The following is a 17,889-nucleotide window of genomic DNA, read 5'->3' on the forward strand; positions in this document are numbered from 1 at the left end:
TGTGCCCGTTTGGTTAGCCGAGTATACAGACGCCGCGGTCTCTGGCCGGTCTGGCTTTGGCTACAGGCTAAGTAACGTTAGCCTTGAAATAAAAACCGTTCTCAATTGGAGGCCGAGTCTGTTGCTATTTTCTGCAAGTTCTTGTGAATGAACAAAACCACTCAAAGCCCGTTTGAGCAGTTTTTAAAATGCGTCATGCATGCCAGATTTCTCAAAGACTCGACCCGGTTCGATCTCCAGTTTTTGAAGCTCGGACCGATGCAGTCGGACCCACGAGCAGCCTAATTCTCGGCGAAAAAGCAAGCTTGGCGCATCCGGTCGTGTGTCATGTGGCTCGTTTTGCTTTGTTCAGAGAGTTTAAACAATACAATTGTTGCATTTCTCTTTTGGGTATTTTGTGTTCACAAGGTAACAGTCCCAAGCGGTTCCAAATTGTAATGCGCCAACCAATTGTTCTCTCAGGGTCAAAGCCATTAACTCTCAACTCATTAACTCTTAAAAAAAAGATGATTAATGAAATGATGATGAGAATAAGTGTATTTTCTGAGTGGAAGATAGTAACATGACAACTTCTTAAATTACAGAAAACAATTGAGAGTATGACCCATGCCTTACTGGGCGCACTAGCGAGGGCTACCTCCAATGCCACCACAGCTACCCCTGCCCCCACTGTTACCCCTATCCCCACTGCCACTACTGCATCTGACTTGGCAAGTCGGGTTAATGTGTCTGTAAAGAGGTAGGCTACAATTGCAAGTTTTTATAACAACCTTCAAAGTTTTAACCACTGTGAAATTATTTATTTATGAATGATACTGATAGTTCCCTTGTGTTGTTTATGTTTTTTGTCTCACATTTTGAAGGCAGTTTCCTGGGATGTTCCAGCAAAGGGAGGTCAAGCGAGGAAAGGGCAGGTTTTTCAGTCCCGCAAGGAGTCCTGCTCCTGTCAAGAACACTGTCATCACAATTTTTGCATTACCTGGGCCCACAAGTGTGACACCAAAGGGAGGAAAAGAACTTGAGTTCTCCCGTGCAGGGTTAGGTCGAAAGGTGATCACTGTGTTGGAGGACAGCAATCATTCAGAGGTTTTAGTTTTTAAATATTGATTACAATTTACAATAACAATTTCTAGCTGGTCCATTGCTGACATTGCCACTCAGTTGGATACTCATCACCCTTATTATTATCTATTTAGATTGTGTCACTGATGGAAAATCAATTCACCAAACTACAGCCGTTACATGGTCGCTGGATGTTTCATAAGGCAACAGGTACTGATCACAGAATCTATACGGATAGACTCCATATTCTTAATTGATTGACTGATTTAATGTTCTCCACTTCTCGACTAGTCTTATTGTATTGACATCTTTTTTTTATTTAGGAGGCAGTGGCCAAAGGACACTGACCGTAGTGCCGCTTGATGCCGAGGGTTACTCTGGCCAGCAGCTTAGAGCTGCATCCAACAATGGAAAAAACATCCTTTTTTTGGTTCCTATACAAGAGGAGCTGGACACAAAGCCACTGCCTTACAATTCTACAGAATTTGCTCGGATGCCACAGGTGGCCTGCCATATTTGCAATGTTACCATTCCCTTGCAAATGTTGACATTGCATGCGGAGAAATGCCAACTAACAGAAGATGTAAGTGTTATACTCTGTGATTTGACATCATGGTATGAAGTTGTTATCCTGATGGATCTGATTCTTACTTTGAGCAAAGAGTGAATACTCTCAATAGGCATACGTTTACTTTGCAGTGGGTGGGCACTTTGGAAAGTACCCTCACCTAATATTGTAGCAAAATACAATATTGAGCAGAGTTACTATGGTGGCTCTAGCCTAGTTATGAAGTTGTGGCATACAAATCAATAACTTATGCTTGTAAATACAAATTTTTGTGTGGTGTGATATCTACTAAAAAATCTAACAGGCGCAAGAGGATGTGGTGACCATAGATGATGCTGAGGATGCTGTCGAGGATGCCGTTGGCACATCAGAGGAGCAAGGGGTAATTGTAAATTAATAGAGACCTATTTGAAAGAAATCAGGCCTGGATTTAACATTTTTATTTCATTTGTTCTTATGTTTTCTGTGTTCAGTATATCATTTTCCCCCCTCTATTTTATGTGATGTTCAATACGTAGTTTTATTGAGTCTATATTTTCTTTTGTACAGGTTTGTCCTGTATGCCAGAAAGAATTTCCCACTAAAGAACTCCCACATCATGGCAGTTTGTGTGCAGAAAGGTAAATTAAGTAAGGGATTCTGAGTTGATTTTCTCTGCCCATTAATAATTAATCAGGACACCCCAGCAGCAAATTACAGTAGATGGTATGCATTTTTAAAAAATGGTTCTGCTTATTCTTTGTTGTATTGATGTTGTAAGATCCTTCAGAAATGACACAATTAGGGAGCCTGATATGGAGGTCCCAGGACCATCATCAGCTCATTCTACATTGAGTCGCCCACCCCAGTGTGTAGCAACAGGTGACATACTACACAGAATTTGTGGATTTGGATGACAGTGAAGCTCTTTTGAAACTGGATAATTACTATTTCACAGAGAACTTTAATTACTCATATTCCTTATTTGTGCCATACAGACTGGAAAAATGCAGAAACCCCAATAGAAGCAATGAAAAAGTTCTTTGATGGAGCAAGGGAGGGAGGGAAACATCTGCCACCTCTGCGGTTGTCTTTGGATTCAGGAGATACTGATGAGGAGCGGGACAGCGCCCTGATTTGCTTCTACAAAGAAAGGAGAGACAAGAGCATGTGGGCTGCACCTTTCAATTGTCGCATTTTAGGTATTGTATTCCACACAAAAAAACATATTCATGAGAAAATTTAAGTTCAACATGACAGTGGGGGTTAAAATGTGATGAGATGTCTTTATTAATATAATAATTTCATTTTAGGGGATGCTGCAGTTGGTGTTGGTGTGATGAGGCACATTCTGTCCTCATCTATGTCAAAACTAAAACATGGATTTAAGAAGAACATGGGTTTGTACATTAATTTTCAACAAACTTATAGGCTGGTGAGAGACATGGGTACTACTGTAAAAAAATTTCCTGAACCTGAATCTGTCGTTCTCAATATGCTATATAAAATGTATCTACCTCCATGATGTACTTCACTTACCTTGATAGTAATTTTTGTGAAATACAGATGAATTGTGACCAAGGCCAAAATGTCATATGTGGAAAGACAGTTGAAACATAAGTACATAAACTATGTATGAAAATGAGACTGAAATTATGATTTAAATAATCTCAACCTGTACTTGGGTATTTTGTCTAATTGTTCAGGTAATGCAGCCGTAACTGCGCTATTTGAAGGACAGACAGACCATCTTGTTCCCAGTTTGTCTGCAGCACTACTGGAGTGTGATCTGTTCATGATGGCTGGAAGGATGGTTGGCCATTCTGCCATTCATGGCGGTCCTACTCTGTCAGGGCTTAGTCCAGCTGTGATAGATGCCCTGACATGTGGGGCTAAGGAAACGGCCACAGCAAAGCTCTGTCTGGAAGACTGCCCAGAAATTGAGCACAGGGAAACCATCAGTCTAGTGAGTAAACAAAAATAACTCTTTCCCAAGATCATAGGCCCCTAATGTTCCAAGCACTGTGCTAGAATTTAGGCATGGGCCAGTTGAAAATTGATCATCAGTGTTGTCATGTCCACAAATTTGTGCGTATACCAATTTATACTGATTTTACTTTGATTAAGTTGCTGAAGGATGATTGGAGCGAGGAGGACTCCTTGCGAGTCAACAACCTCTGCCTGGAGTGGTACATTCCAACGCCAAAGAAGGATGCAAACAGACTGCTACTGTTCCAGCAGCTGCTGTCTCATTCTGTAAGAATATTTATATTTGTATATTTTTTGTAGGACTTTGCATACAAGCATCTCTTCATGGTGTGGCCTTTCAAGTACATTTATGATAACTTATTAATAATTAGGTAGGATTGTAGAAGGCATTCACACTGACCAAGTATTCCAACCATATGACCATGTTTTGTTTTTGTTTTTTCGTAATAAAGAAACAAGGGGGGTATTCCAGAAAGCAGGTTATGTGAAAACTCAGAGTAAGTGAACCCTGAGATGAGGGAAACTCACTCACTTTTCAGTTCCAGGAAGAGAGGTAACTGAACCTCTGGGTCTGTTACTGCGGTAACTGACTCTGTGAACATAACCTGCTGGCTGCCAGGTTTACCTGAAGAAACCCTTAGTCTGACATAGCTGTCCAACGGGACTGTCCTTTCATTCTCAGTCCGATCATGTTGAAGCAGAAATGATTCACACAGTTTTACAACAGGGGCAAAATTTAAATTCATTTAGACGAGCTCTCGTTCCCTGAGCAGAACGTTTCCGCTTCTCCGGCCGCACATCGAATATAACTGCTGACATGCTCTCAGATCCTCTTCGTATTTTTTTTTTTTTTAAATCTGTCACTTTGCAGGTTAGATACACGTTGAAATATCCACTGTATGAACTTTTACTTTGAATATGAATGAAACCAAAGTAAGGAGCAATCACGAGACTGTTTTTGTGTTTCATTTTCAGCTGATAGCCTAAATAAAATAAAATAAAATACCGGTACCATAAAATAAAACAAAACATCGAGCAACATCCAACCACTTCCTCAGTATTAAAAGAAAGTGATATTAAAATTAAAATGAAAAGACGACCGCATCTAAAACTCAATCAGTGATTCTTACGGCCACAGCCGTGCCCATGTTACTTTTTTTTTTTTTTTTTCAGAACATGTCTGCTTCCTGTTTTCTTTTCTCCTCTGTTTCCATGGTGAATCCCAATATCGGAGCTCCATTGATGATAGCTTTTTACTAGTCGTCAGACATGAGCTCAACATACTCACAGTCGACTTACCTAACTCAGATCAGCTGTTCTGGAACTGAAAACTCAGAGTTTCACTTCAGAGCAAGTCAACTCAGAGTTCAGGGATAGACTCAGAGTTTGTTGAACCTCCTTTCTGGATTACCCCCCAGACTTGCAATTGAGACAGGTCTTTATTTGTTTACACCAGTACCCACCCCAGGACCTGTGTCTATTTGAGGCAAGGCTTCTAGTTAAGGTTTTATGATTTGAACTTAAAATCTACAACTAATATTCAACAGGTACTGAGGAGATCAAATGCACAAGTGAAACAATTAAGGAAGGGGATAAAGGAGACAGGCATCTGGCCACTAATTACTGAGCGACCAGACGTTGTTCCCCATCTGTTCCCGAGGGAGTCAGAGGTGGAACTCACCCCCCAAGTAAGTTTCCAACTGAATGATTATTACAAGTACATGCATGTTTCATGGAATAACATTGTTTTCCCTCTGTCTAGATGATCATTGAAGCCATAAAGTGGCCCCTTGCCGAAGAGCATGGTAGTGATGACAGTGAAGATGAAATTGCACCAGCCACAGTCAGCGCCATTGCAAAGTTTTTTAAAACCTTTGTCGAGCAAGGTACAAGTTTTCATATAAATCTAAACATATACAGTTATAAGTATTGAACACACCAAGAAAAGTCAAGAAAAACTGCTGTAATATATAAGTATTTTGCGCATATTAATATCATACAGGTTAGTATATTTTCATGGACCACCAAGAGGTTTGTCATTACTCTAGTGTTACACAGTAATGTCATCACGAATAAAGGCACAGAGCTTATTGTTAGAAATGTAAACGTCAGATGAATTTCAATACTTCTGACACTTGGTAAACATCATTGGAGCCATTATCTGCAACATCACTACACCATCAACCAGACACTCAGAGGAGATCCCTGCAAGTTTTCTATTCAGGAAGTCAGAGGAGTAGCTCAGGAGCTGATGACCACTCAGAAAGTTTCAATGCTTATTTCTTTTGCTGTACCAAACCATCCAACTGCAATATGTAAATTAAGTGCTAATTTATCAATCTTTTTTTGGTAGCATCACCAGACCTTCTGCGTCAGCTGCTTAAGTTCTGGACCGGCTGGGAAGTGCCTGTTAAAAGCCTCAGCCTAGGGGTGGTACAGTCCCGTGGGCGTAACCACCTGCCAACAGCAAGCACGTGTTATGAGCGCTTGCGCATTCCTGACCATTACAAGAGTTTTGCATCTTTACAGTCTGATCTCATGATTTGTCTCAGATCAGTGGAGAGTGGCTTTGGCCTGATTTAACTATGCAACTCAGTGCTGTTGCAATTTGTTCTCTTTTCAGAACAATATTTCAGAATCGTTCCTTCCTTCAGTAATGGTTACAACAGCACTATCAGTGTTAGTAGAGTTGTATTAATTGTGTTCATGGCACAAACAAAGTTTTCAGAATGTCCATCACAATGGATGTCAAAAACCCAAAAGTGTGTCAAAGTTGTGTTCCATGTAATTGTGAACTCTTAACATTACTCCAGCAAACTTTCAACATACTGCACAGCAGTCAGATAAATGTCAACACCACTGGACTCTGATGGCTGCATGGGGTCAATGAGGTGCTTCAGTGTCTCCAGTTGGTCAGGAGTGAGAGGGCTCTCCAGTTGGGGAACATTTACTCCAAGATCCGGTTGTGGGACCTCCCCACTCTCCTCCCAGTCGATCTCAGGAATGTTCATCTCCTTATTTGTTGAAAGAAAAAAAATATGTAGTTAGAACATATTTATTTTGTCATCTAAGATTTTAGGCAGGAGACATGACAATAAATGGTTTATGTTATTATATCATATTTTGTCAAAGAGTTTCATTGTTCCTTTTACCTCTCTAAGGTTACTACACACAGAATGGTAAAAAATGGTGGGACCAAAGTGATGTTAGCACTAATGTTATGATTCAACATGTGACATCAAATACACAGCTTTGTATAATTGTAGATCATGGAACTTTCATTCAGGCTTGTGTGTCAACCAGGCTAACTTTGCCCCCTATTAAACTAAAGGTTGTTTATGTTTTAATGATACCTCTGGATTTTGAATGCAATGTTGCATCTGGCCAATCTCCCACAGCTGGTTTGGCGTGAGGTTCTGCTCCGTCCTCAGGGGGTGGTTGTCCCATCCTCCATGAAACAAATCCAAGCTTGCTTGGAGACGTGGCAGAAAAATGTAATGGAGACAGAAGAAGTGTGTGATGTTGCTTATGTCAAGGAGACCCTCCTCCTCCAGCAAGTGAAAAAGGTGGTAAAAGACATTGGTTACACCCATCCAAACATCCCGCCAAAGTCTCTCGATTCTGTTTAAAACAAAATACACCAAACCACGTAAGCAAACATAAGTCAAGAACCTGCATATATTTTAGAGGTTTATAATTTTTTTGTGTTCTTCAGTATTTTTATTAGAATATGCAGACCCAGACAAAACATACCGTTGGTTATGGACACTTTTTCCTGCTATAAAGCAGCCACTCTCTGGTCCACGCATGGAAAACATCAAACGAGCAATGCCAACATTCTCCCCTCCTTGATCTGCCCGCACTCTAAAGGGAAGATGTTGATAAAAAGTAATCATATGATGACATGACAGTGGTAAAAAAATACATTTTTTTCTTCTTTCCCATTTTGTAATAATTCTGGTTATTATACATTTATTATTACGATAACACATCTGGCATGAAGTTGAAAATGTACCTGAGTGGATAGCCAAATCCCTGCACAGCCTGGCAGAAAAAGGCTAGGTTTGTGTCAGACCTGTTGTTGTCTGCGGCCTTCAAGTACATTATCTGAAATGTAAAGTAAAAAGTACTGAATTAATGAACTTACTACAAACAAGACTATAAAGAACTTACAAAAAAGTAACAACCACAGTAAAACTGCCATTCTAATTGGATGAAATAAAAAAGGACATGTTCTCAATTTTCTCTGATGTTCATCTTGGGGAGATTAATTTAGATGCTACATTTGTAGTCATGGGTACAATGTCTGTGTTAAACATTCAACATCTCATAACATGAAACAGAACAAAACCTTTACCTTCCGGGAGAAGCCATCGATGGCACCAAAAATGACCATGTTGTATCTGATGGATGATATAAAACAGAACTCAGCTGGTTAAGGTCAATAACAGTGTGTCTCAGGTAAAAACCTCTTTTATATACAGTCTATGGTAAAAACCAAAAGCATGGGCGCTCCACAGGGGTGTGTCAGCTCACCAGTTCTGTTCACAGTGTTTACAATTAAGTGCTCAGCAAGTCACTCGCAGAATTATATTTAAAAATATTCTGACGACTCTGCAGTGCTGAGCCTTAAGGTACATGACAACACTAATATCTATTATTCTGAAGTGGAAAGGATTGTTGAGTGGTGTGATACCAATCATCTCACAATAGCTTCATGTGAAAAAGACAGAGGAGATTATTTCTGATCCCAAATGAGTTGGTGATCACAGCAAAGTTGTCATTCACAACCAACCAATTGCTCAAGTCTCTGTGTTTCCACAGATCCACCGGAGCTCCATCTACCCGCACCAACCGCTGCCTGCATCGCCCCCCTAGATACCCCAAATACAAGAACTCCTTCGTGCCTTTCTCAGTGGGTGTTCTGAACAGGAGCTTAAAATAGCTACAATTTTTATGATCTACTGTGTTCTTTGTAATTCTTATTGTGCGCTCTTTATGGTGTTTTTATGTGTATATGTGTATGATCTATCTATCTATCTATCTATCTATCTAAAAGGAACATCACTTTAATGTAACAACATGTTTGCAACAAAACACCTGTATGAAATAACACAAAAAGAACATAGTTTACCTGATCAGCTTATGATTTGTGTCTATATGCACAAGGTACTTTGAACATGGCACAGAGTAGGTCCTCCTGACCACACAACCTAGCTGTGTCATTCTCTCCAGTACGCCAAGGCTGTCAACACGGTGCATTGCTGCTCTCACTCGATCCCATTGCACTCGATGACCCATACCTTCCAGCATGCCCTTTACAGAGCGGTACCCTGAATGTGGAGCCCAGTTTTTTATTTGGGAAACAAGAGCATCAAGCTCTGGGTCAGTACAGGCACTGTACACTCCTCTGACAGATATGTTATTTTCTGCCATTCGCCTGTACAGTGTAGCACGAGAAATCCCCAGAAAACTCGAAATGCTTGCCATCGGGAGTCTAAACTCCACCAGGTGCTGCAGGTATTCTCTGGATATAGATATTTTAGGTCTGCCTTTTCCCTGTGTGTTTTCGTACTCGATTGGTGGGGGAGGAGGATGTTGGCACGGTCTTTGATTTTGCAGTGCACGGCTCAACTCTGACAATGTGTCAATAACCTCCTGGGACACAGGTACATGTTGAGCAACAATGTCAAGAAAGACCATTTCTTGCGCACAAACAAATTCCAGATAATCTGGATCAAGAGGTGCCTGCTGGAGAGCACGTGACACCCTGGTGTAAAGTCTCTCCATGATTTGTTGTCTTAATGTTTCCTGCAAAAGAAAATATCAATAAATGCTTGAAAGTGATGCTGATAAACAATGGTTTAATCTTTTCAACAACAATAGAGAAACAACAACATTGATTTAATCATCCATCCAACACAGATACATTGATTTATTACTGGTAGCAGTATTGCCAGTTGTCCCTCTCTTGATATACAAAAGGAGGCTTTCACATAGGCTACTTGAGCTTTACACTGCTGACTTGGATCATCAGAACAGATATGTCCAATGTGTGATGTAGCAGATATAACTGGTACAGGTTTGATAACAGCTATTAATAATAATATTATTATTACTAATATTATTATTATTATTATTATTATTATTATTATTATTATTAGGCTAGATCCACAGAAGGTGTTAGCTCGGCTCAGGGAGGAAATGGAGTTATGGAAAACAACACACAGAGACGGAGTAGTTATATAGAAAATAGGTACCATGTATTAAAAAGAATAATCCAATGAAAACACAAAATTACTGTAAATATAACTTACAGAAAATATCTAGTTGTATATAAATAAAAATAAATAAACAACTTAGTAGTTGAAGACAAAGAAAAAGAAACCCTAACTCAACAAAAATCCCACAAAGAGGCCAGCGTCCCACCCCAAAGTCCGAGTTGAGTCCACGTCACCAGATTAGGACTGGAGGGGGGGATATGCAGGTGTGATAGGGAAGCAGAAGGGAGGGGGGTTGTGTGTGGAAAGTGTGTTGTACTAAAGATACTGGCTGACTCAAGGGAGCCTCCTACCCGACCCGGCAGGAGCAGAGGGAACTGGGGGGGAATCGCTGATCACTTTTCAAAAGACTCTTTGGGTAGCTCGCCATCATAATCATCACATGCTCGTCATCATCATCATCATCTCCATTGGCACCTGGCCAGTTCGGTGCAGACGGCGCGATCAAAAGACCCCAGAACCCCGCGGCGGACCCGGCGGCGGTCGGCTCCTAAGTGGTTAGAGGACCGTCATATGAACTAGCGAGCAGAAACTATCATTTGAGCCGAGAATTCAGATAACAAACAATTCACCTCACCTGCAGCAAGAACGACCGACGTGTGTGGCTGGACCGGAAGAGACCGGAAGTTATAGCAGCTTCCGTTTACCAACACTCGGCCGTGATTGGCAATGATCTGTCACGTGATCGGTGATACCGCGATAGTAAGGAAGTATAAACTGCTTCCTGCACCCGGGTTACACCCTCCCCCCTTTAAACCATGCGCGTCCCGGTGCATGCTACAGAACAAAAACACGAGGCACAGGATGAGCATCTGCTGCAGGTGCGGGACTCAAGGCATTTGCTAACCCCTGAAAAAGGGACTGAACAACAGAAACAAGCGGAGTGCCTAAGGCAGAATATTGGAGTCGCTCAGGCGGCTGTCGATGACGAGTGGAATATCTTAAAGTGGCAGCTTCGGACTGTACACTACCCCCGTCATCAACAACGCTTTGATCAGTGGTCAACTCAACTTGTGGAGTGCGTGTCTCACCTTGGTCACTCCGAGGGTCATGATTCTCAGGATCATCTGGTTGGATTACATCAACAGCCACAGGTAAGTTTCCTTCCATAGGTACATTTCCTTCAACAGGCAGGGTTCCTTTAACAGGTAAGCTTTCCTCCACAGTTCCACAGGATAGCTCCACTTCAACTGCTGAAGAAACCTCTTCCACTGCAGGTAAGTGAGGAGTTGAAGAGTCAGGGGTAACAGGAGCAGCAGGTAGCAGAGGACAAGCAGAATCTGAACTGCTTGGAGATGAAGCAGGGGCATCGTTGGCGGAATCTGCTACACATTCAGCTGCAGGTAAGTGGACTACACTGAATCGAGCAGGCTGACAGACAGGCAAAGACAGGAGATCAGTTTCTTCACCCACCAGGCCTTCAAGGACATCCGTGTCAGTTTGCGGTTGACTGCGGGTTCGAGGTCGGTAAACAGGAACAGGAACTGATGCCTCATCCTTAACACTAGTCGAGAGAAAACCACAAGGCAGGAGGAGATCCCTGTGGAGAGTCCGAGTAGCTCTGTTCATATCATGTTCTGGACAGACCGTATAAACTGGGAGATCCCCAGCACGCTTGACAACAACATAAACATCACGCTCCCACTTGTCTTCGAGCTTGTGTTTCCCACGAAATCTCACGTTGCGCACCAACACTCTATCCCCCTCCTCCAGGGCAGATGGTATCACACGCTTGTCAAAGCGGGCTTTGTTCCTCTCCATGGACCGTGCAGAATTCTTTGCAGCGAGCTGATACCCCTCCTGTAATCTTGACCGTAGACTCTGGACATATTGGCTGTGCGATGGAGTCTGAGGTGTTGACACTGGTAACCCAAACGCCAGATCTACAGGAAGTCGAGGTGATCTGCCAAACATCAGCTCGTAGGGGGTAAACCCGGTGACTTCGTTGCGAGTGCAATTGTATGCATGCACTAAGGGCTTCACATACTCTTTCCACTTTGACTTCTGCTTATGCTCCAACGTCCCCAACATGCTCAGAAGAGTCCGGTTGAAGCGTTCCACAGGATTACCACGAGGGTGGTACGGTGTAGTATGCGTCTTCTTAGTGCCGGTAAGTTCACAGAGTTCTTTGATCAGCCGGGATTCAAAGTCTGGCCCTTGGTCTGTATGAAGACGTTCTGGAATGCCGTAATACACAATAAACTGTTCCCACAGACACTTGGCTACAGTCTTTGCTTTCTGATTGGCCGTTGGCATGGCCACAGCAAACTTGGTGAAGTGATCCGTAAGAACTAGGATGTATTTTGTGTTGCTGGTGTCTGGTTCGAGTGACAAGAAATCCATACAAAGCAGTTCCAATGGACGAGTGGTTCTGATGTTAACCAATGGAGCAGCTCTCTCCGGTAAGGCTTTCCGCCGAACACAACGTTCACAAGTCTTGACTTTAGCCTCCACATCAGCAGCCATACGAGGCCAGAAGAATCGGGTCCGTGTGAGATCGAGGGTCCGTTCAATCCCTAAATGACCCATATCGTTGTGGAGAGATGTTAAGACTGTCTGCCGTAGCTCTCTTGGCAACACCAGCTGGAATGAAACCTGCCCATCATCCTGCCGTCTTCGATACAAAACACCATCACAAAGTTCAAGACGGTTCCACTCTCTAAGAAGAAGAGCAACTTCAGGAAGTTCATGCCTCATCGTTGGGGGAACTTTCTCACCGGTCTCCATCTGATGAATGACCTCTCTAATGCTGGGATCTGACCTCTGTTTGTCCTTGAGGTCCGGCTGAGACAGAGATGAGATGACTGGCAGGCCGTGTTGAGTCTCCGTGGCGTAGCCCTCCGGAATGGCGTCCACAGAGGCCGACAAAGACTCCACCAGCGTGAAGCAAATTCCAGCTGGATCAGATGAGGGGTGGGTTCGCACCTGGCAACTCTGGCAGATGGCTTCCACTATGTCGGGTGCAACTTCCTCCACACCACCAGGTTCAATAAGGTGCTGATGAGTGAACTGGTGGATCAGGTCCTGTTCTTTCTGGAGAAGATCATCATCAGAAGGGCTGTCATGCGGCCGGCGAGACAGTGCATCGGCGTCTGTGTTCTGGTTGCCGGAACGGTATTGCAACTTGAAGGAGAACGTTGAAAGGGCAGCTAACCATCGATGACTGGTAGCGTCCAACTTGGCTGTTGTGAGAATGTACGTCAAGGGGTTGTTATCAGTGACAACAGTGAATGTGGCTCCGTACAAGTAGTCATGGAATTTCTCTGTAACCGACCATTTCAATGCAAGGAACTCCAACTTGTGTGCTGGGTACCTGGTTTCGCTCGTTGTCAGACCTCGGCTGGCGTAGGCTATTACCCTCAACCTCCCCTCCTGTTCCTGGTACAAGGCAGCACCCAATCCCGTAGTACTGGCGTCAGTATGGAGGATATAGGGCTGCTTTGAGTTGGCAAACCCAAGAACAGGAGCAGAAGTGAGCTTTTCAATCAGTGCCTCAAAAGCTTGCTGGCACTCCTGAGTCCATCGCTCTCCAAACTGCATCTTGGGGTGGAAGACATTTGCTTTGCTAGAGGCAACGACCTTGGTGGATCTTCGAGTGGGCGCATAACCTCGAGTGAGCTGGTTGAGAGGTTTGGCCAGGGCAGCATAATCTCTGATGAAGCGTCGATAATATCCTGCAAATCCCAGAAAAGACCTCAATTCTTTCAGGTTAGCAGGAACTGGCCAGGATTTTAGGGCATTGACCTTTTCTGGGTCTGTCTCCACTCCCTTCTCAGACACCACATGACCCAAATAACGTACCGACGTCTGGAAGAATCTACACTTTTCAGGAGACAGTTTGAGACCAAACTCCCTCAGCCTGTGTAGAACTCTCAATAGCCGCCGTTCATGTTCTTCCAGGGTGTCCGAAAATATGATCAGGTCGTCAAGAAAAACAAGCACTTCCTTCAAGTTCAAATCGCCCATGCATCTTTCCATCAGACGTTGGAATGTGCTGGGAGCATTCGTTACACCTTGCGGCATCCTGTTAAACTCCCAGAATCCGAGGGGTGTCACAAAGGCTGTCTTGGGCTTGTCTACTTCACTCATTTCGATTTGATAGTATCCAGATTTTAAATCCAATACACTGAACCAGCGAGAACCTGTCAACGCTGAAAACGACTCCTCCAAGTTGGGAAGTGCGTAAGCGTCCTTGATGGTCTGGAGATTCAGTTTTCTGTAGTCGATACAAAGACGAACATCATTGTTCTTCTTCCGGACAACAACGATAGGCGAGGAGAATGGCGATTCCGACTCCCGGATCACTCCAGTGTCAAGCAGGTCTCGCAGATGATTTCGGACCGCTTCGATGTCATGGGGGTGGATTGGTCGAGCACGGTGTTTAAATGGAGCCTCGTCGTGGAGTTTTATGGAATGCCTCACCTTGTCAGTGCATCCGAAGTCCAGGCTGTGATGTGAGAAAACATCAGGAAGCTCGTTGAGTTTGTGTGAGACGCGAATTTTCCATTCTTCCGGAATGGGGGAGTCTCCAAACTCATAATCCAAGGTGGCTCTGGGATGGTTCCCTGATGTGGAGGACCGAGTCTCAGCGTGGTGTGACAGGATACAGAGAGATGATCCAATATCAGCAATGACACTACTGGGGGGGACAAAAACATCTTGCTCAGATGCATTACGCAGAACAACAGGGACAGATCTCAGTGGCTGATCTTGAAGCGTTATCAGACAGTTCACAACACAAAGGCCACCAGGCAGGGGGGTTGTGGGATGTTCAATGATTGCACTCTGGCCGACAACTGGTGTTGGGACCTCGGCTGTTCCATCCACAACAACGGTTTGGCCAGCAGGGATCAGTACAGGAAGTTGACTGGCTAGTCTGATAACTCCTTCGGGGCCATGCTGATAACGAATCTGCAACAGCTTCAACACTGCACGATATCCAGGTAAGGTGGGCATAAAGTTATTGGCCATCCTTGAATACTGTGTATACAACACTTCAAGAGTATTCATACCGATCAACACAGGGGACTGGAAATCCGGTCGAACATCAGGGACGACGAGAGCAAGGGTGGAAACAGTATACTCCGTGCCCAGGAAGCTTGATGGAAATGTTATGGCAGTTTCAACGTACCCAAGGTATGGAACAGCTTGACCGGCTGCACCTTCCACCTGGAGAAGATCATGGAGGGGTTGGACTGGTTGATCCGAGAAGTGCAGATTGTAGTATGAGACTGGGATGGTAGTTACTTGTGATCCGGTGTCCAGGAGACCGTGACACTCTTGGCCAGCAATGTTCACAACCGCAGTACACCTTGAGCCCACTAGTCCTTCAGGCAGGTGCAACATGTCGGGAGAAAACCTGTTCAGCTCTGCACACTCCACAATTTCCTTATTCATGGGACATTGTTGGTCATCAATGGTGCCTGTTCGCCCCTTAACAGGAACCACTGTTAGTTTAAATGCTGAGTCGAATCAGGGGAACGTCGCCATCTCTGCTGTCTTTCTGCAAACTCTTTTCTTTTCCTCGTGACAAGAGCTGGATTCGGGGGATTGTCGCACTGGAGTTTGATGTGACCGTCTTCACCACAATGGAAACAGTAGCCAGGCTTTGGTCCAAAAGGCTGGCTGCGAGCAGGTAGCATAGCATTTGACTTACCAGCCCTTGGACCTCCACCTGATCCACCGCCATTAGTGGCTCTTGAAACAGCAGGCTTCGTTGAACTTGCCTGCGCAGCAGTTAAGGTGGCAAGCTGTCGTTGGATCTCAGCCAGCTGCTTTGTGAGTTGCTGGGTGATTGTAGTAAGTGCAGCACACACACCTTTCTCGTCACTGTCCGTTACAGCATACTGGGCTTGGGCGCTGGCTTTTGGCTTGCTGGGGCCCAGATGCTGCCTCATCCTCAGCGCTTTAGCAGCTTCGCCGTCTTCCTCAGTGCGGAGCCAAAGCAGCAGTTCTGAGAAGGAAGGGGGGTTCAATTTCCGTTGCTTGAGTTGCAGCTGAGCGATGAGAGCGTCGTTCCAGCAGCCTCTGCAAAACTGACTGAGGAGATGCTTACTAACCTCAGCTTCCAGGATCCCTCCTCGTTTCACAACCATGTTCAGTGCAACTTGAAGTCTTTGAAGGTACATAGACGGTTTCTCTCCAGTATTTTGAAATGTGTCAATGAATTTTGCATAAAGTTCATCTCCGTCTTGCACTGTTCCATACGCAGAATCCAGTGTTTGCAGGTAGATGGCTGGGGGTGTGTCAGGTCGCAGGTGCTTGATCATATCAGCAGCAGGGGACAGCAGACTTTCAAAAATTCTCCTTGAGCGGTGGAGATCAGAAACTGAAGGATCTTGCAACAGCAAATCCACACCGGAACGCCATGTATCATAGTCTGTCTCATTCTGTGGCCGTGGCACTTTGCCAGAGAATGATCTGAGTCTCTGTGCTGAGTGGTGAGAGCCATTACCTTCACTCTTGACGATGTGCTCCACAACATAACGCTGCACTTCTGGGGGATTGATCTCATGAGCGGCCATAGTGGGTGTAGCTGATCCAGGTCTGGCCTGCGTTACGAACTGAACAGTGGGCTCCTCCTTCCTGCTGGGAAAGGTGGTGGTGGGCACAGTGAAGACTGCAGCTGGTGGTGCCGCCGAAGACACAGAGCATGAAGCATCCTGTGGTGGTGGCTTCCCTCCATTTCCCCGTGGCCCTTCCGCCGAGGTCGGGACAGGCTGCAGCTTGGTGACAGAGTGACCAATGTGAGACATTGCACTGTTCAGAACCTCCGCAAAATCCCTACCGGTGAGTTTCGCGAGGGTTTGTAACTCTTCAAGATAAGACTTTGTTGTGGCGTTCCCTACCTGCGCGGCACAAACAGTCGACAGATCCGAGATTTCATATGCTACTTTTGGATTACTCGTGTAGTGCCAATAGGGTAAAAGGTTTTGCAACGCACGCACCGCAGCACCCGAACTGTATTCAACAATGAGTGTTTTATCAAATGAAGAGCCTGGTTCATCAATTGCTACCATTTTAGAAATGGACCCATATTGTTTCAGATAATCAATGACTTCTTCATCAGCGTCAGTATTTGTCATGCCTTCAACCATTACTGCATTAGGTACCTTAATCCCATGTTTATCAAAAATATCCATGATGTATAATTCTTACTGTACAACAAAAAATAAATGTGTGTGTTCCAATACCTTACCAAATCCTCCTGGCTAGCTCGCCAAATTATGTAGCAGATATAACTGGTACAGGTTTGATAACAGCTATCAATAATAATATTATTATTACTAATATTATTATTATTATTATTATTATTATTATTATTATTATTATTAGGCTAGATCCACAGAAGGTGTTAGCTCGGCTCAGGGAGGAAATGGAGTTATGGAAAACAACACACAGAGACGGAGTAGTTATATAGAAAATAGGTACCATGTATTAAAAAGAATAATCCAATGAAAACACAAAATTACTGTAAATATAACTTACAGAAAATATCTAGTTGTATATAAATAAAAATAAATAAACAACTTAGTAGTTGAAGACAAAGAAAAAGAAACCCTAACTCAACAAAAATCCCACAAAGAGGCCAGCGTCCCACCCCAAAGTCCGAGTTGAGTCCACGTCACCAGATTAGGACTGGAGGGGGGGATATGCAGGTGTGATAGGGAAGCAGAAGGGAGGGGGGTTGTGTGTGGAAAGTGTGTTGTACTAAAGATACTGGCTGACTCAAGGGAGCCTCCTACCCGACCCGGCAGGAGCAGAGGGAACTGGGGGGGAATCGCTGATCACTTTTCAAAAGACTCTTTGGGTAGCTCGCCATCATAATCATCACATGCTCGTCATCATCATCATCATCTCCATTGGCACCTGGCCAGTTCGGTGCAGACGGCGCGATCAAAAGACCCCAGAACCCCGCGGCGGACCCGGCGGCGGTCGGCTCCTAAGTGGTTAGAGGACCGTCATATGAACTAGCGAGCAGAAACTATCATTTGAGCCGAGAATTCAGAT

The 17,889-nt window shown here is 44.2% G+C and overlaps 1 protein-coding gene across 1 annotated transcript; it reads right to left on the minus strand.

Annotated features, from left to right (window-relative positions):
• Positions 1-14,757: 14,757 nt before the first annotated feature.
• LOC311264400 (paraneoplastic antigen Ma1 homolog) lies at positions 14,758-17,633 on the minus strand. The gene is made up of 2 exons (XM_084365238.1): positions 17,625-17,633; positions 14,758-16,604 (listed from the first exon to the last, which is right to left on the minus strand). The coding sequence occupies exon 2, from the start codon at positions 16,401-16,403 to the stop codon at positions 15,330-15,332; it is 1,074 nt and encodes a 357-aa protein (XP_084221364.1). The 5' UTR covers positions 16,404-16,604; positions 17,625-17,633; the 3' UTR covers positions 14,758-15,329.
• Positions 17,634-17,889: the final 256 nt, after the last annotated feature.

This window comes from Pagrus pagrus, assembly GCF_965226575.1.
Source record: "Pagrus pagrus genome assembly, chromosome: 10".
Taxonomy (NCBI): Eukaryota; Metazoa; Chordata; class Actinopteri; order Spariformes; family Sparidae; genus Pagrus; species Pagrus pagrus.

Bases quoted from the DNA above. Each gene is read 5' to 3' on its own strand.
- LOC311264400 (XM_084365238.1), bottom strand. From the start codon at position 16,403: ATGGCCGCTCATGAGATCAATCCCCCAGAAGTGCAGCGTTATGTTGTG.